This window comes from Vicugna pacos, chromosome 21 (genome assembly GCF_048564905.1).
Source record: "Vicugna pacos chromosome 21, VicPac4, whole genome shotgun sequence".
Taxonomy (NCBI): domain Eukaryota; kingdom Metazoa; phylum Chordata; class Mammalia; order Artiodactyla; family Camelidae; genus Vicugna; species Vicugna pacos.
In genome coordinates, this window is record NC_133007.1 from 26,088,854 (window position 1) to 26,116,374 (window position 27,521).

The 27,521-nt window shown below is 53.7% G+C and overlaps 1 protein-coding gene across 4 annotated transcripts; it reads right to left on the reverse strand.

Annotated features, from left to right (window-relative positions):
* Positions 1-4,894: 4,894 nt before the first annotated feature.
* Positions 4,895-27,521, reverse strand: ATP8B2 (ATPase phospholipid transporting 8B2). Of its 4 annotated transcripts, none has more exons than XM_072946481.1 (28): positions 27,396-27,521; positions 24,242-24,309; positions 22,051-22,109; positions 21,581-21,694; positions 21,355-21,453; positions 21,017-21,078; positions 20,844-20,916; positions 20,496-20,566; positions 20,187-20,266; positions 19,118-19,276; positions 18,772-18,860; positions 17,263-17,459; positions 14,514-14,722; positions 13,624-13,667; positions 13,145-13,310; positions 12,631-12,819; positions 12,367-12,482; positions 12,112-12,276; positions 11,915-12,026; positions 11,670-11,775; positions 11,406-11,547; positions 11,059-11,242; positions 10,691-10,914; positions 10,350-10,433; positions 9,762-10,007; positions 9,474-9,612; positions 7,225-7,355; positions 4,895-7,031 (listed from the first exon to the last, which is right to left on the reverse strand). In XM_072946481.1, exons 2-28 carry the CDS (start codon positions 24,270-24,272, stop codon positions 6,753-6,755), a joined length of 3,570 nt encoding a protein of 1,189 aa, XP_072802582.1. In that variant the 5' UTR covers positions 24,273-24,309; positions 27,396-27,521; the 3' UTR covers positions 4,895-6,752. The 4 variants fall into 4 exon arrangements, with proteins under 4 accessions (XP_072802582.1, XP_072802581.1, XP_006214739.1 ...); XM_072946480.1 differs by lacking the exon at positions 27,396-27,521 and adding an exon at positions 26,770-26,947; XM_006214677.3 differs by lacking the exons at positions 24,242-24,309; positions 27,396-27,521 and adding an exon at positions 23,376-23,800.

The following is a 27,521-nucleotide window of genomic DNA, read 5'->3' on the forward strand; positions in this document are numbered from 1 at the left end:
CAAAAGAACTGAGAGCAGGATATTAAAGAGAGATTTGTACACCCATGTTCATTGTAGCCCTATTTATAATGGACAAGAGGTGGAAACAACCCAAATGTTCACAGACAGATGACTGGTTAAACAAAATACGGCATATACATACGATGGACTATTATCTGGGCTTTAAAAAGAAGGAAACCCTGACACATGCCACCACATGAGTTAAGCTTGAGGACATCATGCTGAACAAAGTGTCAGTCATAAAAAAGACAAATACTGTATTCACGTACATGAGATGTATAAAAGTTGTGAAATTCACAGAAGCAGAAAGTAGAATGGTAGCTGCCAGGGGACAGAGGGAGAAGGGAATGGGACATTGTGATTTAATAGGTACAGGTGTATGATTAAAGAAATTTTTCACATATTGAGGTATAGAGAGGAGATCTAGCCACACCCAAGAAGAGAGTCACCATGGGCTCGCACCACAGGGCCCAGCAGGGCCAAGAGGGCAGTGCGTGGAGGGAGTGGGGAGTGGGACATGGTCTTTTCCTTCCACCTATACCCTCTTCTCACCTCCTGCAGGCCCTGAGTAAACCCGAGCATCCTGTCCTCCTCTTCCCAGTACCTGGGCCCTGGGGGAGAGACAGCCGGCCTCTCCCAGGGTGCTTCAGGCTTCCTGTCTCTGCAGTCACAGAAGGATGGAAGATTTCTGCAGAATCTCCAGGCCGGGCAGAACCCAAGCTGACCTAGCCAAGGGGAAACCCCATATTCTCTGCCCCAAAATGCTCATTCTTAAGGGGAAACACCCCATAACTATTTCTGGGGGGATGGAAAGAGTCTAGGGCCTAGGAAATGTTTGGGAAAGATTTCCCTGTCTCAACCCAGCAAGATGAAAGCTACGCCCTCCCCAGCTGGCTCAGCGCTGCCCTGCAGGGCAGCTCCCGGCAGCTCACTGAGACCTGGAAAGCTTCCAGAAGTGCTGGGAGAGTCAGACAGGAGGTCACTGTCCCTCCCTGGGGTCAGAACACAATCCTTCAAGGTAGGAGGTTGAAGCCCCAGAGAAGAGTCTGCACTGAAGCCTAGAACAGACCACCTTTTCCTTCACTGGACATAGTCGGAACCACCCTCGCCTCCCCCATCCCTGACCTTAGGATGTAGCTCTCCAAACCCAAAGTCTCCCCCACACAATGTAAAAACATGGGTGCAGCCTTCCCGACTTTGTTCTGAGAAATGAGATAAGAGGGAGAATTCAGCTCCTCCCTTCAGCTCCAGAGCTCCAGCTGCTAGTGCAGGGAATCTCCTAATAGCTGACCTCTCTGGAGTGGTGACCACAGTCCATAGTCCCGGGATTGGTCAGTGACTCCCTCCATTGCGCTGGAGAGGGTGGCGACGGTGGGAAGCTGTAGCCGCCTGTTTGACCCAAATGCTCTGGTCTCTCCATATTCTCTCTTGCAGCACCAAGGAATTTGATATTATCCTGTCTTTATGTTTTGAATTTCAACCTAAATGGTTCTTCCTTGGGGGCAGAAATTTGGCTGGTCACAATCACTGGGAAATAGTGGCTCAGGACAATGCAGTTTTATTCATTTCATGCTCACCATCAAGGGAGACATAATATATGACCTGGAGTGTGGTGGCACCAGAGCAGACGTGTGGGGTTTTCTGCAGGACTTGTGTGTCTGACTTTGGTGGCTGGGGAGATGGTGTGCCACCCACTGAGAGAGGATGCAGTGGGAGCAGGTGCTGAGGGGAATAATGTTCATTTGGGAGCATGCTGAATATGAGGTGCTGGTGAGTCATCCAAGTGGAAATGTCCAGTGGATAATTGAATACAGGGTCTAGAGCATGCGTGTGAGCAGGGAGAAGTCTGATCTGGAGATGAACAACGGTGACGCTCCTAAATCTCTCTCTCTTTTTAAAATTTCTCTTTCTTCATTTTATTTATATATTTATTTTGGGTGTGTGTGGGGGAGAAGTAATTAGGGTTATTTATTTATTCATTTTTAATTGAGGTACTAGGGATCACACCTAGGACCTCGTGCATGGTACGCATGCACTCTACCACTGAGCTATATACCCTCCCGCTCCCCAACAAATCTCATTTAAACCATGGGTTTGCATGGGGCCATTCAAGGACCTTGCACGGACCAGAACAGCTCAGCTCAGAGTCAAGATGGCGCCCTGGGTGGGAAGAGCAGAGGAAGGAGCTCCTGGAAAGGACGATGAGAAGCAGAAGCCAGAGAGGCAGAAGTGAAACTGAGAGAAGGTTTTTTTTTTTTTTTTAAGCCAATGGAAAGCAGAATCTCAAGAAAAGAAGTCAACAAAGTCAAATGACTGAGAAACTATAAGATCAGACCTGGCAATGTCCATTGGACTTGGCCAAATGAAGGTCACAGATGATTTTGGTGAAAATATTTCAGGGGTGGGTCAAGGAGGGGCCGGACTGTAGGGAGTGCAGGGAGAAGATGGGGACATGGACACAGATGGCTAAGGGGTTCACAGGGGTGAGGAGTGGGGAAGTGAGGAAAAAGTTGAGCATCCTTATTTGGTAAAGGAAAGAACCATCGGAGAAGGAGGGGGAGGCGAGAAAAAGAGGACAACGGATAGGGCATCCATAGCGGAAGGTGCTGAGGTGAGAGGAGGGGGAGGCGGCGCCGGCGCACAGGCGGAAGGGCACGCGGCCCCGCCTCTGTGGGCTGGGACTTGCAGGTGATGGAGCAAGCTGGAAAGTTATTTTCCTCTGTGAAGTAGGAGGTAGAACCATCTGTTGAGGGTAGGGTGGGAGGCAGTGGAAAGGAGTTGCAGAAAGAGGTGAAAGTTAGTAATCGTCAGTGAGGGGAGGGAGAATGCTAGTAACCAGAGAGGAAGGGCATTGCCTCTCGGAGTGACAAGGCTACTGAGGCAGAGGCGGTGAATTTCCAGCCCTCTGCTCAACGTGGTCCTGTGGCTTCCTCCTTTCACATCCACAGCTCGCACGGGAGACGCAGGTTGAGCCAGCATCTGAGTGTGGTTGGGCAGAGTGGTTAACATCGGACCACAGGCGCTGAGCTGGGATGGGAAGCGAGTGAAAGCCAAAGGAGCTCCGTGGCTGGGAGAAGAGGTAGGAGTCAGAGTGTGTACAGGGAGGTGGAAAGGCGGAGGGGCTGAAGGGCACAGTCAAATGCTGGACAGCAAAATCTCAGGGATGACACCCCCGAAGACAGCAGGGCGCAGGGGAGTGTGCTGTTTCACGGAGAGGAGCTGAATGCCCTCAGAGATGAGGAGGCTGAGGAAGGACAAGGCGAGGGCATGAGACAGGTTGCTCATCCACACAGTCGGAGAAGGTACTAGGGTGATGGGGGACAAGGCACCAGAAGACAGTAAGCCGGGTGCCCAAGTCCTCAGTGAGTGCAGGGAAGGAAGTAGGGAACCAAGGAGAACAAATGGGCTATCTGAGCAGCAGGAGAGCCAAAGTCCTGTTGACTCGGAGATGGAAGACACACGTCTGGGTGGTAGGGAGAGCAAAACTAACGGGGGCCCTGCCCTCAGATACGGGATCCTGGGGGAGGCCTCCCCCTTGGCTCACTTGAGGAGGTGCAGAGGGGACATTCTCTCCATGGGTGAGCAGTATGTCCTCTGTCCTCTGCAGCCATGCTTGTAGGTCAGCAGTGTGGGGTGGGGGTGGGGACGGAAGCACGGGCGGTGCTGAGTGAGAAGACGGAGGATCTGGACAAGTTTCTACTGTACAGCACAGGGAACTATACTCAACACCTTGCAGTAACCTATAATGGAAAAGAATATGAAAATGAATGTATGTATACATATGACTGAAACATATGATGTACACCAGAAATTGACACATTATGAGCTGACTATACTTCAATTAAAAAAAAAGAAAAGACAATGACTGAGGATTGTCACAGGGCGAGGGGCCATCAGCGGTTTGGTCCATGTAAAAGGCAGCAGGGACAGGAAAGTTGGGAGCCTAACCAGCCTCAAGGGATTATGGCCTGTTTCTGCATCCTGCTGGTGGGGGACTGGAGGCCAGAGGCCACCTGCTCCCTAAGCCTCAGCATTCCAGAAGGATCTTGGTGAAAGGCTGGTTTGTATCTGCACAGGCTCTTCTGCCTGGAGGCAGACGCCAGGCTGCAGTGCTATCCTTGCTCTGGGCTTTCTCTTTGAGAGGGAAACTGATCTTATCTCCATGTCTTTCCTCCAAGCTTAGGCACCTGCTTGGAAATCTCTATTTTTCAGAAGGAAGAAGGGGAGGAAGAGGAATGATTGTGGCCACGGCAGAAAAGACAGGTTAGGTCAGAAGAGGAAGGTTGGGGGCGGGGGGCGGCAGATGGGCATCAGCGGGAGCCCTACTTCAGAATCCAGCACTGGCCCTGAGCTCTCCTGGGACTCCTTGCCCCTCTCCCTCCCTGGAGGAAAGCTCACTTTATCTGCTAATCTTAAATTCCTGCAGTCTTGGTCTTTAATACTTAGGCTCCTTAAATTTGCTTCTGTGAAAACTCAGGAAGATGGGAAGCTATGAGGCCAGTGCTAATGGAAAAGGCTTGGGGTTGGAGTCAAAGAAAAAACTTAAAATATTTACCCGGTACTCTCCCCTACACATACCCACCCATCTGGCGTGTTAGAAATGAGTTTGGCTTGTGTCTGGAAAAGCAAATAGTCCAGGTCCTTACCACCCAGCCATCAGCTGAACACAAAGCCCCCACGGTCTGCCTTAGTCCTGCCCACTGCCCCGCCTTCCAGCTGAAACTCCGACCCCGGGAGGCTAGCACACAGAGGAGGTGCCCCCCACCTCAAGTCAGACACCATTTTCTCCTCTCCCGCCCACATCCACCCACTCAGTGCCATTCAAGAAACAGTTTCTGTCTGTACTTTTACCACCAGTCTTGGTTAAACATCAGAAAAGAGACAAATTACACACTTCTCAGAAATTGGAATTTTATAAAAAGGCATTTTTTTCTTATATCCATAAAATGATATAATTTTTGCAAGTATAGAAATGTGTCATAAATTATACAGAATGTTCCTTAATTACAGCTCAATGCAACTTGGTTCTTTCCTCCCTCCCTAAAAAACGAGAGAGAACCAAAAAAATAATATATATATATATATATATAACTGTATATATATATATTTATATTTATATTTATATAATATAGACAAACCAAATATGAAAAGAAATCATTTCCTCTTTGGTATAAAAATCAGACTCTCACCTTGAGAGACACACAGACAGACATGATGTTGGGTTTGTAAACCGTGCGGCCTAAAGGAATTTCCCTGTCAAGCTTTCCCCGCCCCTGTTCCCTGCCCACCCCACCCGCCTCACTGCAGCCCAACTCCAGTTCCCTTGCAACTCCCACACTAAAAGTGAGATCTCAGTGCCCCACTCCCAGCTCCACACCATTCCTGAGTAACCCCCTCCGCTAGCAAAGACGAGGAAAAATCCTTCCTAAGACCGATTTGGTAGCAACTAACTTGGGAGACACCTGGACTGGGGAAGGGCTTCCTAGGTGTGGGTGGCCGAGAGGGAGGCCATGTGTGCGGACCAAGCCGGCCCTGGGCAGCTGTGTCCTCTGCTCCCCCTGCTGGCCTGGCTCCCAGTACAGGGACCCAGCACCTTTCCACCACCTTCCGCGGATGCGGGCCTTGGGGGGGCGGGCGCCCTTGTTTACCAGAAGGGAGAAGCAGAGGTCAGCTTCCCTTCAGCCTCACCTCATGGCACTCAGCTTCCCGTTTCGGGCAGCCTCAGGTCCTGGGCGGTAGGTGTGGGAAAATACCCATGAGGAGGGAGAAGGGAAGTCAGAACAGACTCTGCTAATGAACTTGGGTCTAAATTTAAAATGAAAGAAAATGTTCTTAGGACTAAATTTCATAGCCAGGTTTGGGTCACTGAGAAGGACGGGGCCACTTCGCCAGGCTCCAGCCCAGTACCAGCAGGACTTATGGAATCCAGGAGTTGATACACATGTGTTGGGGAGGGGGTCGCACTTCACTCTCAAGGTGAGGAAGGAGACAAGACCAAACCCTCCTGTGTACTCTCCCGACACCCTCTACCCTCTGGCTGACAGGCCGCTCCCTCCCTGGTCAGCCTCTCTGTCCCTCACGGGCACCAGTGGCTGGAGGGCTCCTCCGATACCACTCCACCTCCGGCCAGGCGGGGGCACCCGTGAGTGCCGGCTTGCTCTTCCCCAGGAGAGTTAAGACACCAACCACAACAGAAAAGTCACATCAAGGCCTCCTCCACTTGCCAAACAAAAAAGACAAAACCAAACTGGACACAAACACAAATCAAGGAGAGACACACACAATGTGAGGGGCCCAAGGCCCCAGCAGGTCTCTGGCTTCCCGGCATGATACATTCTTGTGTGATTCAGGAACAGGGGCTCTGGGCCCCTCTGGGGAATGGGAGTAAAAAAATACAGAGATCATAGTCTCCCTGTGGGCTCCCAGGAAGGGCAGGGGCAGACACAACCTCTCACAGTTTTTTCTTCTGTTTTTGGTTCCACATCTGATCCCCCACTGGGGCTGGTTCCTGATGCCCCAGCCCCGACTCTGCCCTTGGGGCCTGCCCCCTGCACCCCCCAGCTGCTAGGAGGGCCCTCGGCTGGGGAGCCCCAGCCACTTCTAGTGGGACCAGCAGGACAGAGTCTACCGGGGAAATGGGATGAGGACCCAGGCAAGGGATGAGGACCTGCAGTTCCCAGATGCTGTCCTCTTGGTGGCTGGCCAGCCCTGCGTGCGCTGATCACTGGCACGGGGCGTCCCCGTCCCAGCCTTTACCCCTTGAGGGGCTTGTCGGCCCCTCCACTGGGGCTGCTAGCGCTGTCACTCTTCTTCCTGCGCAGGCTCTCAATCCAGCTGGAGCTGGAGCGGGTGGTGAAGCTGGAGAGCGCCAGGGAGCTGACCCGCATGTTTTTGCCGGACATGATGAGCTCCCCGAAGCCCTCCTGGTGGGAGAAGGCGTAGCCAGAGCGCCGGGAACCCGTGCGACCCACCCGCCGCATGCAGCGGTGCTGGGCCTTCTGCTTCTTCCTCACCAGCTGGGTGTAGCGGACCTGGTGGGGCGGGGGGAGCACGACGGAAGGAGCCTCAGTCAGTGTCAGACCCCACCACGGGGAAGGGACCCAGCGCACCCGGGACTGGGAAGGGCAGAGGACCAGCACTGACACACTAAACAGAAACTGCAGCTGCAGGAGTGCTGAAGCCCGAGGGCTTCCAGCCCCCAAAGCAGCCGACCTGGCCTCTCACCGTGTCTGAGAGATCCGGCTTCAGGTGCAGCCTGAGGAACCGAAAGGCGACCACAGGCATGATGCAGACGACTGTGGTGAGCACAATGGTCAGCCACACGGTGGGTTGGGCCAGGGTGTTCTGGGCATTACCTGGGAGCAGAGGAGTCAGAGGCCTCGGGAGTCACAAAGCAGGCAGAAGGGCAGCCCCCGGAGTTCCCCATTTCTATTTCTGGCAGCCCCACTTCCCCAGTTTCAAAACCAAGTCATCCCTGGCTTCCCGCTCCTCTCCGCTCCCCAAATGTCTACCTCCAAACTGGACACTAGCTCCAAACTCTCCCCACAACTTCAGACATCTCCGTTGAACGTCTAACAGGCATCTCAGTTTCACATGGTCAAAAAAGTACTGCTGTTGCCACACCTCCATCTGCTCCACGTCTTCCCCAGCTCAGGAAATGCCCCCACCCACTCAGCTGCTCCAAGTACAAGCCCAAAGTCCACCTGATTTGCCCCGCTCCCCATCTCAGACCCCTCATCCAATCTGCTGGCTCCATTTTCAAAATGCTTGTGGGATTCCACTGCTTTTCTTTCTGCTCCTAGCCACCATCATTCGCACCTGGACTACTGCTCTAGCCTCCTAGCTGGTCTCCCTATGTCCACCTTTGCCCTTTACATTTTATTATCCACAGAACAGCAAGAGCGATCCTTTTTTTTTTTTTTTTACAGTTGTTTCAAGGCTTTGGTTCAAATTTAATTAAATTAAACTTTCTACTAAATGTTTCTCACTCTTTTATTTTTTTTTACATTTTTATTGATTCATAATCATTTTACAGTGTTGTGTCAAATTCCAGTGTTCAGAAGAGCGATCCTTTTAAAACATAAACCAGTTTATGACATTTCCCTGCTCAAAAACCTCCAATGGCTTTCCCACCACATTTAGATCAAAATTCATACTTTTACCTGTAAGAGCTTAAATGATCCATATTGATTCTCTGCCCTGCCCCCTACCTTGGCCCCACCTTCTAACCTGGTTTCCTCTACTCCCCCAGCTCCTCATCAGCCCTCATCTAAGGCTTCTGCATCACTGCTTCCTCTTCCTGGTCTGTTCCTTCCTGGAGAGGCACCTGGCTCGCTCCTTCCCTTTATTCAGATTTCTCTGTGCCAAGCCCCATCTTTTCCTCAAGAGGTCTCTGCTGACAACTCCTGTCCCTCTCTACCTTGCCGATATTTCTTATAGGACTTATTAGTTTCAGACATTGTATCTGTTAACTTATAAATTGTTTGTCTCTCTTGTTGAAATATGAGATCCAGGAGGGCAAGGATTTTGCTAATTGCTGCATCTCTAGGACCCAGCATAGCTGGTGACTGAATGCCCACTGGATGAGTGAACGAACGGATCTCAAGCCAATGCCAAGACTCACAAATGAGTCTTTGATCTCATGCCTCCCAACCAGCCCCTCCTGGCCACCCATCACTGCTACCCCGGCACCAGTTCTGAACAGCCTTGCACTCAGTCACTATAGAAGCTTCCTCACTGGCCACTACCACATGCATTTTTCTAAAGTAATCCTCTGATGCCATTCCCCACTGTCTCCTCAAAAAAAAAAAAAAAAGAAAAGAAGAAGAAGAAGAGGAAGAAGAGGAAGAAGAAAGAAAGAAGGAGAAGAAGAAGGAGAAGGAGAAGGAGAAGCAGAAGCAGAAGCAGAAGCAGAAGCAGAAGCAGAAGCAGAAGCAGAAGAAGAAGAAAAGAGAGAGAGAGAGACTCCTGGCAAGTTAAATGCAAACCCGACACCTGACAGCCTGGCATTCTGATACCTCAAATGGCCTGCCTGCCTTTCTAGCTTCTCTTCCACCGCTTCTCAGTGGGTATTCTTGCCCATCTCCTGCTGGAGCACTCTCTATTTCCTGGAAAAAAGCGGCCTCCCCACACTCCCAGCTCTTCGACTTGGATTCTGTCTCCCCAGCCCTGGTTCCACTCCCAGCAGCCCTATCCGTGACCATCCCATAAGCAGTTACTTTGCTGACCATGAAGCCTGCCACCCCGACCTCCCTTGGATCCCTGACCTCCCACGGCCTGGCAAGGCTGCTCTTCATTTTCATGGATATGGAAGCCCCCTGAGGGCAGAGCCTGGGTCAGATACACCAAGATCCCCACAGCACCTTGCAGAACACCTGGCACACAAGGAATGTTGAATAAATGCCTACCCACCCTGGTGGTCCCAGAACAGCTGTGATCCCTCACTGATTCAAGAGGAAGCCACAGGGACTCACCCACAAACCGGAACTGGTTTGGAAACATGTCGAAGAGCCCATTGCTGTGCATGGCGAAGAGGATGGCAAAGTAAACCGCTAGGCTGCCCCAGATGAAGAAGTGGTTGATGGCCGTCCAGTAGCCGGTATCCAGCCCGATCTGCAAACAGCAGTTATCACAGGCAGAAGGAGCATCCCCCAAAACTCCGTCCCCCTGCCCAGAAACAGAACTCTAACGGCCAGGGCAGCCCCACGGACAGGAGGCTCACTCCTTTCAGAGGGGAGGGCTGTTCCCGGACTGCCTCATACCTGCACACTGACTACGATGACCAGAGAAGTGGCCACAGTGACTGCAAAGGATTGGTAGTCAGCCAGCTGGGTGCCATCATCCCGGGTGGCCTCAGCAAACACCCCATAGGGGATGAAGAACATGAGCACGGACGTGTAGATGCCCTGGGCGATGCAGATGAAGAATTCCCGCTTGTTGAAGAGGAGGTTCAGCTGGCCTGGCTCATACAGCTTAGGGTACTCCATGCTCCGCTGCTCTGGGACGTCCTGTGTGTGGAGGGCCAGGTGGCATGGGAGGCCTCAGAAGCTGCAGTTTGGACTCAGGACAGCCACGGGCTGACTCTGCCCTTGCCTTCTTTGTTCCAAATTCTTTGACAGCTAGATCCAACCTCAAGCCAACTGCCCCCAATCAATCTTTGTTCAGCAACCCAGGGGTGTTTCAGGTCCAGTGTAGCTGAGGAGAACCAGCCACAGCCTGCCCAGCTCAAAGAACTGCCTTCCCAGGGGCCACAGGCAGTGGGCACAAGGGTCACAGGCCCACCACTATCAGGTGACTCCCTCGCAGCCATGTCCTTCTGCCCAACCCGCTCCATCATGCAACTTTCATACCTGATCGAAGACCCCCATAGCCAGGACTGGGAGGGAGGTGTACACGATGTTATATAGCGTGATGAAATACTGGTCGTAGACAGTCTGAAAAGAGAACAGGGAGCAAGAGAGGAGTGAGCATGCAGTCCTTCTTCACTCCAAACCAGGTGGAGGAAGATAGCTGATGTGGCCTAAGGAATGCTCTGGAACTCCCTGTTCACTCCTTCAACAAGAATTTTTAAAAGGCATGCGTAAGACAACAGCTAGGCCCTAAGGGGACTGAGGGATGAACAGGACTGACACAGTCTCTGCCCGTAAGGAGCTCACAGATAGGGAAGCCAGGGGACTGAGGAGCTCGCTACCTGGGCCGAGAAACCGCAGAAGAAGCCAAACCAGAAGTGGACCATGGTGAAAGCGAAGTTCTTGTAGAAGAAATAGCAGAGGAACTTGCACATGCGCAGGTAGGACCAGCGCCCGTGTACCAGCAGGAGGCGCTGCAGGAACTTGAACTGGGAGAAGGAGTAATCGGAAGCCAGGACAGCCTGGATCCCTTCCTGCCCGCTGATGCCCACACCAATGTGAGCCGCTGCGGAGACAAGAGATGACAGAGGGATGAAGACGGCCAAATACTTCAGAATCCCACCACGTTCCAGCCCCCCTCCCCACCATCCTTCCCTGGGCCCCTCTCCCTGCCCTACTGCCCAGCCAACACACCTAACGGACCACTCACTTTTGATCATGCTGACGTCGTTGGCTCCATCCCCAATGGCAAGGGTCACAGCCTTCTTGTACTTCTTAACCAGTTCCACCACTTGTGCCTTCTGCAAGGGGGTCACGCGGCAGCAGATGACAGCTTTGCAGGCACAGGCCGTCTCCAGAAACTCCAGCTCCATGTCTGCCTCTAACGCATGAGCCTGGAACACAGAGGGCACTGAGAGAGCCCCGGTCATCTCCAGGGGAGACCTGGGGTCAGCTCCCCCCAGTTCCCCTCTGAAATCCAAGGAGGTGGGAACAAGGTAAGAACCAAGAGCCGCTCTCTGAAGAGGTACTGCCCGGGCGAAGGACGGCGACACTTACCAGGCTGTGCCCGTTGATGACCAGGGCATACTCCCCAGCGACGGCATCCAGGACGGAAGCGAGCTTGGAAGAAAGCTTCTCCTGGTAGGTGAAGCCGTTGCCGACGGTGCGGGAGGAGTCCATCATCTTCTCCCGGGCTTTCCTGTGAAGGGGGAATGGAACTGTCATCAGCCAGCAGAGGAGCAGGGATGCAAGCCCAATCAGGGAACCTCTGCCCGACACCCGTGTACAGCGCAGAGCATCTGCCTGCCTCGGCCCGTTTACCTGAGCTCCTCCCGCACTTCCAGGACCGTGTGGCCAGTGACGATGAACACCTCCGTCATGTCGTCAGTCAGCATCTTGCAGGAATAGCCAATGTTCACAGCCGTCTCTACCAGGAGAGAACCCAGGCGCTATGGACAGGCCCCCGACAAGGTCGGCGCGCTCTGCGGCCCGATGTCCTGGGCCTGTGAGAGAACCCAACGGGGCTGCATCCAGATGCAATTTTCTCTGCCCTGCTGGGCTCTCACCTTGTTTGTCTCCGGTTAACACCCAGATCTTGATGTTGGCCAGCGTCAGGAGAGCGATGGTCTCTGGAACACCCTGCTGAAGCTTGTCCTCGATGGCCGTGGCCCCCAGCAGCTGAAAATACCACAAGAGCCCCTGGCATGAGGGTCCCAGGCACGAGCCCTCCTTGCTCACCCTCGGCCCACTCTGCAGCCCATACCATCATGTCGCTCTCAACCTCCTCGTAGACGCTGGCCAGCCGGTCCTCCCGGCTGTCCTGCGCCAGGCTGGCCTGGAGGCGTCTCTCAGCCCACTCCTCATAGTACTCTTCATCCAGATCCTTGTAGGCCAGGACCAGGGTTCTCAGCCCTTCGCCTGCGTACTCCTGAGGGAGGAGGCAAGACACTCGGCTCTTACTCCCTCCCACCACACGGACAGCAGCAGACCCGCAGGGCCCCTCCTTCCTCACACCTACATTCAGGTGGTCAGTGGTGGTGTTGAGCAGCTCCTGGGTGGAATGGTGGAGCCTCTCCAGCAAGATGGTGTCAGCCCCTTTGCAGTACAGTCGGATCTTCCCCTCCGGATTCCGCACTAGGAGTGGGGTGGGAGAGAACACCCAGAAAAATTCAGAAGGTGAAAAGCCCCAACCTGAACACATCAAGGGTCACCCAGCACACCTCACCCATCCTGGGCCTACACGCCACCCCCAGACGCCCCAGCCCCCTGAGCCCGGCCTCACCTATGACCGACATCCGTTTACGGATGTTGTTGAAGTCCAGGATGGCCAGCAGCTGGTAGGTGATGGCCGTGCCCAGCTCGTGGACAGTGATGGTCTTGGGGGTTCGAGAGCGGAATACGAAACCAAAGTTCCTGGCTGCGGTAACCAGGGCCCCCTCGTCTGGAGACTGGGCTTTGTAGTACAGCTCCCCTGGGTAGGAAGGAAGAATAGCGTCGATGGCCACACTTTTTTTTTTAATTGAAGTACAGTTGATTTACAATGTTTCAGGTGTGCACCCAAAAGATACAGTTATATGTTTGTGCATGCGTGCCTGCGTGTGTCCATCTATATCCTTTTTCAGATTCTTTTCCATTACTGGTTATTACAAAATACTAAATACATTTCCCTGTGGTAGCTACGCTCTTGGACTGCGTGTCCCACCCAGAGAGCCCTGGTGGCCACCCTGCAGAGCACAGCCTGAGCCCAAAGGCACGAATCAGGTGGGGGTAGAGGGCCAGCCAGCTTCTGGGCTCACCTTCATTCTTTTCTTCTGACATGACAGTGTGACACAGGGAAAGGAGGCGGAAGAACTCGTGCGTGTGGTGGTCCCCCATCTTGACAGCCTCCAAAAGGCTGGGGTCCCAAAATAAGAACTTCTTGTCAGCCAGAGGATTGAAGGAGAAGTCAACGGGTTCAGGCCTCTGGAGCAGGAAAGGGGGCGATCAAGGGGTTGTCGCCAGGCTGCCTCCTGGGGAGGAGGGGTCAGGAGAGTCTGTCCCCACCCTTCTGTCCCCTACCCTTCCAACTCTCAGTAGGAACTTCCAAGACCCTATCCATTGTGGAACTCAAGGTTACCACTTCTGCTACCAAGTCTTCTTTAAAACACTCATTTCCTCCAAGTGGCTTCCATTTCCAGACCAGACAACACATCACTCCTAATTCTACCACCTCATTCCTGGCCAGGCACCTCAAGTTTAGCTGGCACACAGAATCACTACAGAGTCTGGACCTTACCTCTCCCAACTCAGCTTTGTGTCCCAGGACATCGAATACATCACCTACACACAACCAGGACAGAAGAAGAAGCAAAGTCAGTGAGAGATCTCTCAGAGCAGGCAGAGAAGCCCTCAGAACAGAACTCCTGCAGGCACCTGGAACCCGCAACCCTCATCACTGAGTAAATGTCACACAGATTCACACGCTGACTTGAGGGACCAGAGGCACAGGCACCTTGGATCCTCAGAACCCCAGGGCTGAAGTCGTGACACACACTGCTCCCCATCCCCATCCCCGCCACCCACTCCAGCCCCACCCAGGGCAGCTGCAGTTCCATACCTATGCCCCCACAGCCACTTCAGGTGCCTTTTAGGCCTGCACAACAGAGCCTCACACACTGACCATGAGGCCTGGGTTAGTACAGAAAGTAGTCAGGAGAGGGACTCACTCTGCGTAAAAGTTAGAGCTCACAGCCCCTGACCCAAGCCGTCCCAGCAGCGCAGCCACAAGGCCACTGCAGTGTGGCCATGCTGAAAAGACCGCAGTCACATTCCAGAGACTCACAGGGGCCCTGGACCGCACCACAGGGAGTGTCCAGCACTCCACCGAGGCAGCCGAGGTCCAACCTGGCCAAGACACCCAGAGGCCAGGGTCCCGGGCTTCACTCCAAACAGCCAAGGAGCGCCCCTGCTGCCCAGAGCCAAGATCAGGGTGAGGGTGTCGGCTGGCAGAGGAGGGGGCGGCACTGCTGGTGTCTGCTTCCTGACACAGGGCCCAGAGCGGACCCTTTCAAGGCCCCACAGACCCAAGTAGAAAAGAAGTAAAACCCAAAAGTGAAAACAACTGTGGGAGCACCAAGAGCGCCGGGGCAAGGCGCGAGCCCCCGGGCCCCGGCGGCGCCACCGTACCGTAGCTGCGACCGTGGATGGAGCACTTGTTGAAGACCATGATGTTCTGGGTGAGGGTGCCCGTCTTGTCGGAGAAGATGTACTCCACCTGGCCCAGCTCCTCGTTCAGGGTGGTGGTGCGGGCCTCCGCAGGTGTCCGCTTCTTCATGCAGAACATCTTCTTGTCCCAGTTGATGAAGTAGCTGTGGCCCAGGCGGATGACCTCCACACTGCACAGGGGACAGGAGGTGAGGCTCGGGGCAGGAGCGGGCAGGTGCCCCACCCACACAGGCCCTCGCTGCAGGCCCTCCACCTGGGGAGAAACGAGATGGAGCGGACACCTGGGCATGGACACCTGGGCTGGGAAGGGCAAGGAGAGCCTGAAGGTGGAGCCGGCCATGCACAGCCGGCAGAGGGGCTCCCCGACCCCGACCCTCCAATGCTCTCCAGACAAAAAGGTGCAATGGGCCTGGGCAGGCGGGACAGACGGCACAGGCAGAGGAGAAGGGACTGCAGACAAGGCACTCAACCAGTTCTTACCTCAGGACTAATAATACAGAAACCATGCAGAGAAAACAAGAGAAAGTATAAGAGGGAAGGAAGAGAAAAAAAAAAAAAAGAGAGAGAGAAAGAAATAATGAGGGTGCTGCACAGGCCACAGCAACACAGGCGCCCCTGCAGGGAAAGGAAACCAAGAAGGCCCTGCAGCCCGCGCCTCGCTGCCCGAACACAGGCCGAGCAGGCTCCTTCCACCTGGCTCGGGGCTCCACAACCCAACCTGGGGTGTTCAGGAGGAACGCCAGGCAGACTGAGATGCTGACTCCAGAAGCAAGCAGGGCCTTGAGGGTCTGGGAGATAATACCAATTTACAGTGGTGCGGCGCTCTGCACAGCCCAGGTCTGTTCATATCCTCTTCTTTACTAGGCATTACCTCTGGGATACGGACTGTCAGCATCTCAGAAAGGGCCCTGTGTTCAGGTCCAGCACAGCTAAGCAATGGGGCCACATGTGGAGCCCTGCTTCCGACCTAACCAAGGCTGCTGTCAGGATCTGGTGACCGCGCAAAAAATGAGCCGGCTGGAAACACCTTCATGGCCTTTTCCCCACTCAGCTGATCAAGCACCCGCTCCCCACCCTAAACACACACACCGTAGCCTGATGAGGCTTAGAAATTTTCTTAGGCAGCTACCATGGGCTTCGAGTGAACTTGGATTACAAATCACAGACAGCAAAGTCCAAAGATTAGGGGGGAAAGTCAGATTGGAAACAAGAAAACATTTAAATAGTAGTGAAGAACCAGAGCTGCGATGACAACAACGAACACGCTACCACCTGGTATTTGTATAGTAAATGAATTTTTAAAACGTATCTTCCAATCCAGGATCTTATACCAAGGTGTCCCTGTGAAGAGGGTGCAACAGGTTTTATTACTCCCATTTTACATGAGGAAATCAAGGCCCCGAGTGACTGTGGATTTGTCTGAGGTCACGTGGTTACTGAGTAGCAGGACTAAACCACGAACCTCCTGAGTCTCCCCCCAGTGCTCGATAAAAGCCCCCCACACTGTACTCTCAGCACAGACCCCTCATCGCCTACTCACTGTCATCAGCACTAGGACTCAGGGGCTGGTGGGGAGACCTGAGGACTATCTGGGGAATCTGTGTGAACACACACCAGCAGATGGGAAGAGTTCTGAGCGTCTCCATAAAGCATTTCCTTAAAAATGTCTCAGCTTCCCTATCTCAGGTGCAAGGGACTAGGTTCCAAAAGGAGCCTTCCCTCTTCTCTCCCGGCCATCCTCCCTCCTCCGGTGTCCCCTTCCTCCTGCTCCTCCTCACCAGCCTGGCGCACATGCTCTCGCCCGCAAACATCCTACATGTCCTCTCGCTCCTGGTCGTGCTGCCACTGCCAGCCAGCACTTCCTAAAGCATTCTTTAGATTTTTTTTTTTAAGAATCTTTTTTTAATGGTTTACTATGTAAAAGTCCACTGGCAAAGACGCAAGACCCTCCACAACAGGGGACAGCTCTCTGTCTCACAGCCCTCAACTCATGGTCCATGCTCCTGCCAAACGGTTCTATGACCATCCCGAGATTCCTATTGCCGTGCTTTTGTTCCAGCTGCTACGCAAAGCCCAGTTCAACCGCCACCGCTTCAGAGATGTCCTCCCGGATTAACTGCACCGGGAGGGAGGCTCTGCCAACCCTCACAGCACTTGGTGCCTCTGTGGTATCTCAGCAGGATGCCTGGTATCTCGGTGTCTCACACTGTTTGCATCTCTCCTCCCCTACTGGTCTGCTGCTTTTGAAGGCAGAGGCCATGTTGCACACTTGGTGTCCCCTTGCTTCACACAGAAGCCTAAGACTGCAGGGACAATGACTCCTATAGCACTAGTTCCCCTTTTGTTTTATAACGTGCTTCAATTTCTCTTTCTCTACTAGACAAGCTCCTGGAGAGAAGGAGATCCATTCCTAACACATTTTGTCTGTGCCACAGCACCTAGCATGCTTCTTTGCACAAAGTTGGCATGTGATAAATACGTGCTAAATAAATCAACGTGGTTCTTGTTCTAATACAATCCAAAGTGCCAGGAAACTGTGGTAATGATTGCTTTGCACACAAAGATAAACAGATAACATAAAATGTTCACAGCACAGGAAGGAGAGAACCCCAAGCTCCCTCTCGAGGACTGCATCTTCGCAGAAAAGAAAATCTTGCTGTGGGACCACTTGAGCTCCCTGGGGAGGCCCTGGGGCAGAGAAGTCACATACCTGACGTAGAGCGATATGGGCACAACGGTGTTGAGGATGATGATGTAGGACCAGAAGGAGAGGAAGCCAGAGAAAAAGGCACTGTCCACCGCCTCATCCCAGGGTAGGTAGACCTGAAAGCGTGTCCCAACCTCGTGCTCCCAGATGGCATTGCCAATGGCCAGGATCACCCCCATGCAGACCAGGAATCCAAAAATCTGCAAAGGAATCAGAAGCAGAGGCTAGTAAGCTGCCATTTGGGAAGCCCTCAAAACCAAGTGCATCCCTGAAGGTTACCACTCATTACCCTGAACAATCAAAAGTTCAGGCATCCTTAAAATAGTAACATGATCCAGCAGGAAGCACCCAGAACTGGTGATGGGTTCCAGCGTGCCACTGACCATCCCATGGCCTTCCCGCTGGATGCTTATCTCAGCTGTATGACGGGGAAGCTGAAATGGTTGTGGACCTGACATCCCGGAACCCTCAAAAATCTGCAAAGATGGTAAGAGTGGGGACGAACTACTTTCAATATACCAGGAAAGCTTATTGAAAATCACTCATTTACTTGAGCTAAACCTCCACAAGCCAGAAAAAATGCCAAGTTTCTGTAATGTTCATCATCTCATACAGATTGCCAAAAAAATTCTTTTAACCAAGGAAACAAATTATGTCTTCATAAATGTAGATTCCTTGATAGTCAAAAAACTTAAAAGGTCTGGAGTCCTTGAAGAAGGATCATAAGAAAGTTTTGGTGGTTAAAAGAAAAAAAGAGAGAGAGAACAGTATGTGATTTCAGACATCCATCTCCAAAGCTGCCTCCACTCTGGATGCTTTGGAACAAACCAGAAACCCTCCTGATGTCCAAGGACCACCAGGGGGCGATGTGAGCCTTTGCCTGACACAGGCTGGGTTTCAGCAAACCCTTTAAGGCCAGGGAGGAAGCTGTCTCACCAGAGGCTGGCCCCAGCCTTCCCAAGCTGGCATGTGGGGGGGCAGGCAGCAGGCAGTAGGGGCGCAAGATGGGGAGGAGAGCCCGACAAGGAGCTCACATTTCTAGCCAAACAAGAGAAGGATTCAGGAATTGCCAAAAATGAAAACAGAAACTTTTCCTTTGGGATCCTTCACTCTTGGAACTCAGGGGGAAAGACCCCGTTATCCATCCTTCAAATGGAAATTTTTCTTTTAATTCCCTCTCCATCCCCATGAAGGCCTCCTTGTCCCTGGCAAAAGCAAACAGAAGGTCACATGCTATACTAAGTCATCATCATAACTAGAATCCAGAGAAGGAAAGATTTGTTTTAACTTTCAGTTGTTAATTCATGCACGTTCCTAAGGTTTTTTAAATAACATCTTCCAGGTCCAAAAGGAGCCTGAAATAAACACTGCCTTTGAGTGGCTGACCTGCTAGTGGCTTTAAAGCTAAAACCTGAAGCCTGACGACTGATCAGAGAAGAGAGATGGGAGCAAAGGGAACTGCCCAGGGAGAAGCAGAAGGGCAGGGGCAGGAACCACGTGTGGAAGCCTTACCCAGAGCACCAGTGTATTCATTAGGCGATCGATACTTGTTCTCTTGAATTTTGTCCTGCCGCTGTTCTGCATCAGCTTAGTGTCGGGACCTAGGAAGAAATAGGAAGGGCTACAAAAAGCAAATAACAAATCTGCCTCTGGGCTTCTGCCCTGGTCCCCAGACTACAGGACATCAATGTGGAAGAGAGACACTGGCTGGGCAAGAGGCTTGGACTCAGGGCTGGAGAGTTTCCACCTTTTCACCTTACACACTGTGCAGCCCACTCAGCCTCCTCCCACGTTCCTGAGGCAGGGGGTGGAGGCACCAATTCTTCCCCCGTCTTTCTTTGGACACCAGGAGGCTCACCTGCAAAGATGACCAGCCCGAAGCACCACTCGGTGTTTCGCAGCACACAGCCCCGCAGCAGCATGTTCTGGTTGCTCAGGGGGAACTTGTTTTCCTTCCAGTAGAGGGTTCCACTGAATTTGTCCAGCTTGTTGTTCGGAGGTTCGCAGATCACTTCACCTGAACAGAAGACAAGAGTGCCCCCACTCCAGGTGCGGTCTGTAGCTTGACCACGAGACAGCAACACAGAAAACACAGCTGAAGGAAGGAGGTGTTAGGACATGGGCCCATCCGTACACTGTTGATGGGAGTGTGAACGGGTGCAACTTTGTGGGGAAAGGAATGAGGCAGCATGAACTCATTAAGTACACATACCCTCGGACCCAGTAATCCCACTTTGGGGACTCATTCTATGGAAATGATAGCACAGCTCACAACAATTTTTATTGAAGCGTTCTTTGAATAACTAAAGGCTGAAAACAATTGAATGGTCAGGGAAGAGTTGAATAAATTATGATCTGGCAATTCTATGAAACATGATGTAATTATTAAAAAGGAGGTCAATTTCTTTCATAGTGATGTGATCAGATACCTATGATGAATTTAATAGGTACAGAAAGGCACGCTGCAGAGATTTTAGTACAGTATGACCCCACTGGTTTATGCTCACATGTCTGTATGAACACAGAGGAGTGTGGGTGCATACACACTCACCTGCCAGTTGGCCTGGCTACCTCAGGGGGCTAGAACTGGAGGGCAGGGGCACTGCTTCTTATATACACTACATGGCTTGTCTTGTTAGAAGGAGTATCTGCCTGAGATGAATCAGAATAACTTGAACTTCTCTCAACATGTACAGCAAGCAGGGAGCTATCAGCCATGAAGATCTCTTGAAATGACCATCAATTCAAAAGTAACTGATGGCCACCTAGCACTCCTGACTGCTCCCCACCTCCCCTGCACACCACCAACCCAAAAAATGTCCAGGGAGCTGCACAGCAACAAGAAGCCAGAAAGAGAAGGTGCAACTTAAACCCCAAAACCCAACCCACCACCTCTATCTGAAAGCTGCTTCTCCAGAATTACTCACCATCAAACTTGGCCAGCTTGCTGATGTCTCCCAGTTCCGAGGTGACTGGAATCGCCTGGCGTACTTTCATGTTGGTCTCTCTGGAAGGACAGTGTCCGTGAGTCCTGGTTCCCTTCCCTTCCTCAAGCTTCTACCTGGGGTCACCTGACCATGAAGCATCACCACCCCCATGCATTACTGAGTAGGTAATACTTCTACACACCCAAATCCTTTCTTACCCCGAAATTTTCCAAAAGGGATGGATCCCAGACCCGGGAACCTCTCTCAAAAACAAGCTTTTTACTCCTAAGGAGACAGAATGCAACTCACCCATCAAGTTCTGCTGTCTCTATGTAACACAGCCCATGGGGTTCACTGCTGGAAAGGAGGAGGAGGTCCGCCTAGAAAGAAACCCTCTTGAGAAGGCCACAGACCAGTCTTCCACCCACAATGGACTCTTTGATGATCCCTCTTCCCACTAAGCATGCTTGGTTTGCTTAGTCTCAAGCACATGAATGGCTAGAAAAAAGGCATATTAACATGACACAGAAGCTTCCCACTCAAGAAGGGTTCCTTCCATGGGTGTTAAAAAGGCAACTGTCCATCAGGAAAGACTCATCCCTTTCTGCCAGGGAAAAGGAAGAGCCTGCAGGCCTAGAGAGGCACCTTGTCCCTTACCGCCACAAACTGGTTATTTTCTAGCTTGATAATATCACCAACACAGACATTCATCCACTGCTCCTGCTGGAGGCTGAGGCATGAGAAGATAAAGAAGAGGCTGTCAGTAGCTAGAGAAGTTTCCTTGGGACCCCCTTCCTCCCCAAGGCCCTTAGTCTCCAACAAGCACTCACACTCCATTGATCAGCACCTGAGACTGACGGTTATTCACCTGGTTATCACTCTTGTGGCGGAACTGAAGAGGGGAGAGGAAAGAAAGGTAAGACACCTTCTCCCACTCCAAGGCACTTAGATGATCAGTGGAATGCAGAGCATGCTGGGTACCACATTGGATACACCTGTCCACAGGTCCACTCTCTCCCTGACTCCCCCTCCCTACTCTTGGCCAAGATATCATGGATCTAGCTGGACCAGGTAAAGGAAGGCAAGGGCACCAAGGAACCATCTTGGGTAGGGGAGGGTGAGTTGGGAGTGGGGGTGGGAAAAAGGTATCAGAATGAAAATAACTCACATAGTCATCAGTGGCATCTTTAACAGCTGTGATGGTGAGGACAAGAACCAAAGGCACAATGGTGGTGAACCAGGACAGGGAGGAGATCTGTGGGATTAACTGAAAAAAGGAAAGAGAAGGCATGCCTCTGAGGCCCCATCCTATGCCCTCTTTTCCCCTAGACCTTTCTCTTCCTTGACTTTATTCAGCTTTGTGAGTTGCAAAGGGTCTACCACAGGTCACGTACCTGCAGAATGAGAAGGAACAGGAAGTAGGTATTGGCAACTTCCTGGAACTGCTCAAAGAGGTTGACAGGCAGGAAGGTGAGAATATTGTACTTGGAGGTCTTGATGCAGTTACTCTGTGACAGTGGGAGAGAAGATAATGAGGCAGCCTCCAAACCCAACTCCAAACCAGATGGAGGCTGCCTCCTCCGTTTGCACTTCCCAAACCTCTGTCCCCAAAAGCCGCTACCATAGGTGTGGGAGGGGGGAGAGAAGAGCAGAGAAGGGAGTCTCATGAGGTCAGTGTACCCTGCTTCACTGACAGGCGAAGGCAGGAAAAATTCAGCATGGTAGCAGATGGAGAGTGGTGAGAAGGCTGCCTCCCCCTCCCCTAAGCACTATCCCAGCCAGCCCTCTGTCCCAACCTTGGATGCTCTTGCACCTGTCCCCTTTCTGACTCGTGTGGAGGGAACAGGTGTCTAGAGCCACTTACCGCATACTGGAATTTCTCATTGTATTCTCGGTCATTGGCCCGCGCCCTCCTTTCTTCTTCTGCAACAGAATGATGCTGCAGTCAGGGGCAAACTGAGGCCTGGCCCAGCACCTTCCTGGGCCCACCCCACTCTGTGGGGTTTCCACTGAGGGCCTGTAGTTCTTTCCACAGCATGGTTTTAAGGAGTTAGTGCCACACCTGAGTCGTCACTAAATTCTTCTCTCTAGTCTACCTCTCACCACCAGCCTGACCACCGGGCTCTGCGGGCATTACGCTCATAGGACAAGACGGTTTCTTTCCTCACCAACAACTGTCAAGGTCTTCCTCTAGGGGCACTCAGTTCCTCTCCCCCATCCCTTTAATTGATGTTGTAGGAATTAACGGTCTTGGGACTGAATCTCCAGTGGAGCATCAGCTGAAGACACTAAGCTTCCTTCCCTTGGGAACCCCTGCAGCTGCCCTCCTCCTAACCTAGGGGGTGGGGAGGTGACAAGACGGAGGGTCACTGTGCCCTGGAACTGCTCTGCGGCAGCATCCTAGCCCCACGTGCAGTCTCCCCCTACAGAAGCCTCTGCTTGTCACATGTCACGAGCAGCAGCTTCTGACTGGCCCACAATGACATCATCTTATTTCAAAGCTCATCTTCAAGTAGGAGGAGGGGCAGGTCAGGGATATGGGTCATGCAGACTGAGACAGAGATGGAAGCGGGAGGAATGGGATGTACTTGAAGCAGTTGCTGCCTAACTGTGACCCTTCTTGTGCCATCTACAACACTTGCCTTCAACAACACATTTGTCACTACACCTATTCAGAACCCCCACAGATCTGGGACTGTAGGCATCAAGTTCGGGTCCCAGAACATGGGGGTGTCCTCCGAAGGGTTCTCCCATGGTCTCCCACGGTCACAGTGACCACAGACTGAAAAAGGGGGTACCTGAGTTAGGCAGTAAACATGGTGACATGGAGCCATAGGCAGCATTCCAGACGCCTTCCCTCAGCCCTCCCAAGCCCCCTGCAGAGCAGGCTGCAGTAACAAAACCTCAGACCACGGCATCCTCTGCCTACTCAGAGTGCTCCTTCCCTGCGTGGTCACTTTACTCCCAGAAACTTCCCCAGAGAGGATCCCTCAGGCTGAGTTGCCTGCGCAGTCATCAAAGACCATGCAAAAGGAGAGGTAGGGACTGGACACTTCGGAGCCAGGATCTCTGGGTCTGGAGAAGAAAGGGTCAGGGAAGGCTCGGGGGAGCCCGGGGACAAGCGAATGTGAGGTTGGGAGGAGGGAAATTATGGGCTCAGGAGAGCTGCCAGTCACTGCCTCCCGTTACCTGTCCCCCAAGAAGGCTTCTTTCGGCTCCAGGAGTGGGGCGCCCCGGCCCGGGCCCACTTCTCGGGCATCTCCTTGGGGACCGTCATGATCCCAGTTTGAGCAGGGGAGGGCAGACTGTGGGTCTGTCCTTCGCCTCAGCGGCTCCGAAGGGGCGGCCCCCCGGGGAGGCACAGGAGCTGCGGCCACTCAGAGGGGAGCCCCGGCCGTCGGGCGCGCGCCCCACCTGCAGCCCCGGCCATCCTCGAGGCCGCCCGCCCCGCCGCCGCCCCCGATGCCCCCCGCGGACGCCGGCGCGCTCTGAGTGGCCCCGAACGCGGCGCGCACGCCCCGGGCTCCGCCCCGCCCGCTCCCCCGACTGCAGGGGCAGCCGCCTGCCAGCGCGCCGCGTAGGCGAAAGCCAGCGCGGAGCCCCGCCTCCCCCAGCCTGGCCAATGCGGGTGAGGGGACTGCCAGTGTTGTCCGGGGCAACCACTCCATCCCGCCACCTCCCACCCCCACCCCCGCCCGCAGGAAAACGAAGAGGACCTGGGTGGGTGGAAAAATGAGGGGGGGCGACGAAGTGCGAGGGCGCAAGGGAGGAGATGGGAGCACAGTACCTCAGGCTCCCCAGACCAGAGGATAGGAGCTCCAGGTGCCCCAAGATAAAAGTCTCTGTGCTTGGGGGTGAGGGGCAGGTACTCAGCTTAGAGACCAAGGAGAATTCAGTTTCCTAAGGCTCCCCCCGGGATGGATGGGGGTTGCAATCTACCCTCCTTCAGACCCATTACCAGTCATTCCTCTTCCCTTTACTCCCTGAGCCAAAATAACACTCACACTTGATGGTCCAAGGGATTTCCCCCCACCCCCGTCCCCTGCCTGTCTTACCTGGGGGACGCTTTTTTGCACACAGTGCCATCTCACCCAGCAAAGTCCCAGCAATCCCATGGGAGACCCTGCAGGAAGGTGACATATGCGTGAGGTCAGGAAGCTGAGGGTAACCCTTCATTCCCCTTTTCAGACTCCTGCAGAAGGTCTTCTTCCCCAGTTCTGACCTTGCCCCTCCCCCAGCAATCCCCACTAACTGCACACCAACACTCTACTCTTACTTCCCTGATGGCTCCCTGAAAAAGAAGACGGGACTTCCCCACCACCTCCCGTAGTGCCCCTTCGGAGCCACCTTGGATAACATGGGGAGACTGACAGTTTATAATAACCAAGACCTGCAGGGAAAGGAAGGGGGCAGAGATGAGGCCAGATATTGACAGGAGGGGCGCAGCTCTCAAGGTACCCATCCCAGGGACAATGGATGCCCCCATGTGCCCTCCTGGTGGCAATGTGTTGGTGCCTGTGTTTACTGGAAAGCAGAATTTCCACCAAAGGGTGGGAACGTGAGTCAGGAAACACCTGGCAGAGCATCAGGAAACAGGGTGGGCAGGCTCCACCCTTCTCAAAAAGCTTATAACCTTCCCATCCCCCCACCCCATTACTGGGGCTTCCAGTATCACCTCCTCCAGGGGAGCTCACATTAGAAGCATGGCCTTCACTTCCTGCACACAGTCCCCAAACCACTTCCTCTCAGTCTGGGTCAGCCATCCTTCTGGGCCAGCAGAGGGGTCTTCTCAACCCTGGTGGGGAGTCATTCCTCTCTCTGCCCCACCCCAAGCCTAGTCCAGCCAGTATGGTACTGAGTGCAAGCTCAGGGAGCATCAATCACAGAGGCCTCTACTTCTTTCCATCTCGCCATGTCCTTCCCTTCACCTAAAAAGGCAAAAGGCCTGGACTGCAAGACAGAGTCACAGAGCCTTATCCCTATTGCCCAGCCTGGCCCAAAGGAAGCTGCCAGCCAGGTCCTGGGTCCTTTAGTCACCTCCTCTTTTTTTGTCTGGGTGGAAAGTCTTCCTCCCCCTTGGTTCTCCTGTCTCCAGCCTACAGGGAACACCCCACCAGCCTGTCAGCCCCAAGAGATACTAATTGCCTGTCTGCCCAACCTCTATAATTACAGACTCTAGCCAAGGCCCTGTCACCCACACCAGGTCTTCGTTCTGGACTCCCTTCCTGAACACCAATCAGGCAATACTGAGAGCTAGAAGTCCTTTTCCTCTGTTACCCTCCACAACCCTGGCAACCAAGGGTGCCTGGCTCAGGAAGAAAAACCTCATCTATGTTTTAGAGATGCCAAGCCCTCCTCCACGGCCCCCAGCCAGGGTCTCCACCCAGTCTAGGGTATGAGTCATAGGAGGGTGGGGAATGGAGAGAGAGTAAAAGAGAGGATGCAAGGGTGGGCATCACAAGTTCCATAGCCAGCCCTGCCCTCGGCGAGGGAGGCGATCAAAGGAACTATCTGCTGAAAATCTGGGTTTGAGTCCTACGAAAGAGTTAAGGAGCCGCACAGGCTCTCAGGAGTCAGGAGTCTGGATTCCAACCAGGAAAGTTGTTTTACCTCTAAGACCCTGGGGAGACAGAAAGCTGGCTTGGCCCCAGACCTCATCCCCTCTGGGGGGCAATAATAGGGAAGGAGAGGGAAGGGGGGAGACCTGGGAACAGGGACACTCTCTCACTTCTCCTTCCCAGTCTCACAAGGCATGGGTTTTCTGAACCCAGGCCCATCAGCCACGTCGCTCTGCCCCGTCACCCTGCCCCAGCCCCCTCTGCAGCCACATTTGGGATAAAAATAGCCAGCTCTGGGAAGAAGGCAATGCTCCATGGAGAAAAACGGCTCCTCCTCTAAGCCTGGCCCCTGCCCTGTTCCAGCCCAAACCCAGGAAGACTGACTCCTCTGTCAGGGGAAGCTGGCAGGGATATTTGTGGGCAGGTCAGGGAAACAGAAAGGAATGGAATCCAAGACCCCCAGCTCACATGCCACCAATACCTGGCCACTTTCCATCGCCAAGGACAGAGCCCAAGACTTACCCAGGACCTCAGCTCTGAACTCCCAGACCTCCCACCTCTCCTTGCGCCCTTGCTTTTCCTCACGCACAGAGACCTCCACCTTACAGAGAAAAAGCCTCCCATCCCCGAACTCCCTTCTCCAGGCACCTAAACCCTCGGACGCCGGGTACTTCTCTCACCCCGACAACTCTCTGGGCAGTTCTCTCCTCTCTTCTGCTCCATGGGCTTCTCCTCGGCACTCCCGCGCCCCTTTCCTGGTCTCCACGCGCCCCTTCAGCACCCAACCCTCTCATTCTGCGGACGGCCTCCCGAATCTCCCCCACCCTCAGGCACCCAACACCCTCCTCTCCAATCATCCACTCCCCCTCCTCCGTCTCACCAGAGCTCCGACTCCCTATCCCCTGTGCTCTCCTGCCCACACCTCCTCACCTCCAGCCCCTCGGTCCCCGTCCGCAGCCCCATCTCCCCATCTCCCCCTGCCCTCCGGCCCCGCGCTCCCCGCGGCTGCCCCCGCCTCGCCTCACCTCAGCGCTCAGCGCTCGGCGCCCGCCCCGGCGGCCCTGTCCTGCCCATGCCGGGGGCTGGGGCGGGGGCGCTCGGCTCCGCTCCCCGCGGGCTCCCGCCCCCCCAGCTGCAGCCCCTCTCCTCCCGGGGCCTCGGCCCGCTACTTTGTGTCAGTTTCGGCCACGGCGGGGCGGAAGTGACGGAGGTGGCGGGAGAGGGCGGGGGGCGGGAGGGGGTTTTGGGGAGGGATGAGGGCAAGCGAAGGCGGGAGCCGCCATCTTTGTGCGGGGCAGGGGGAGGGTCTTAACCCCTCGGATGCAAAGCAGTGCGATGCCGACCGAGTCCCCCGCCCCACCCAGCCCTGGATCCATACGGCTCCAAAAAAAGAAAGAAAGAAAAAAAAGGTCGGGAGGAGAGATAGCGCTGAGATTTTTATTATTAATATTATCTGAAAGAAAGGAAACAGGAGAACGCTGCTTCTCTGCTAAAAGAGCATCTCCTTCGGAGAGGTGTGTGAGAGTTGGGGAAGCCGTGAACAACAATTTTCCTCAGCGCCGGCTTTCCCTTATCCCTGTGCTCATTCCTCTCGGAACCCTCAGTTCCTTCGCCTTCTCTCCTCGCCCTGGCTCATCTCATTGTAGCTCACCCTCTCCTTGAATGACACAGCCCGGAATATCCAGGTATCGTGCCTCAGTTTCTCCGCCTTGCTATCCCAGTCTCTAGGCGCTGGAATGGCTGTGTTGCATCGCCGGCCCTCTCTTCTGTCCACACC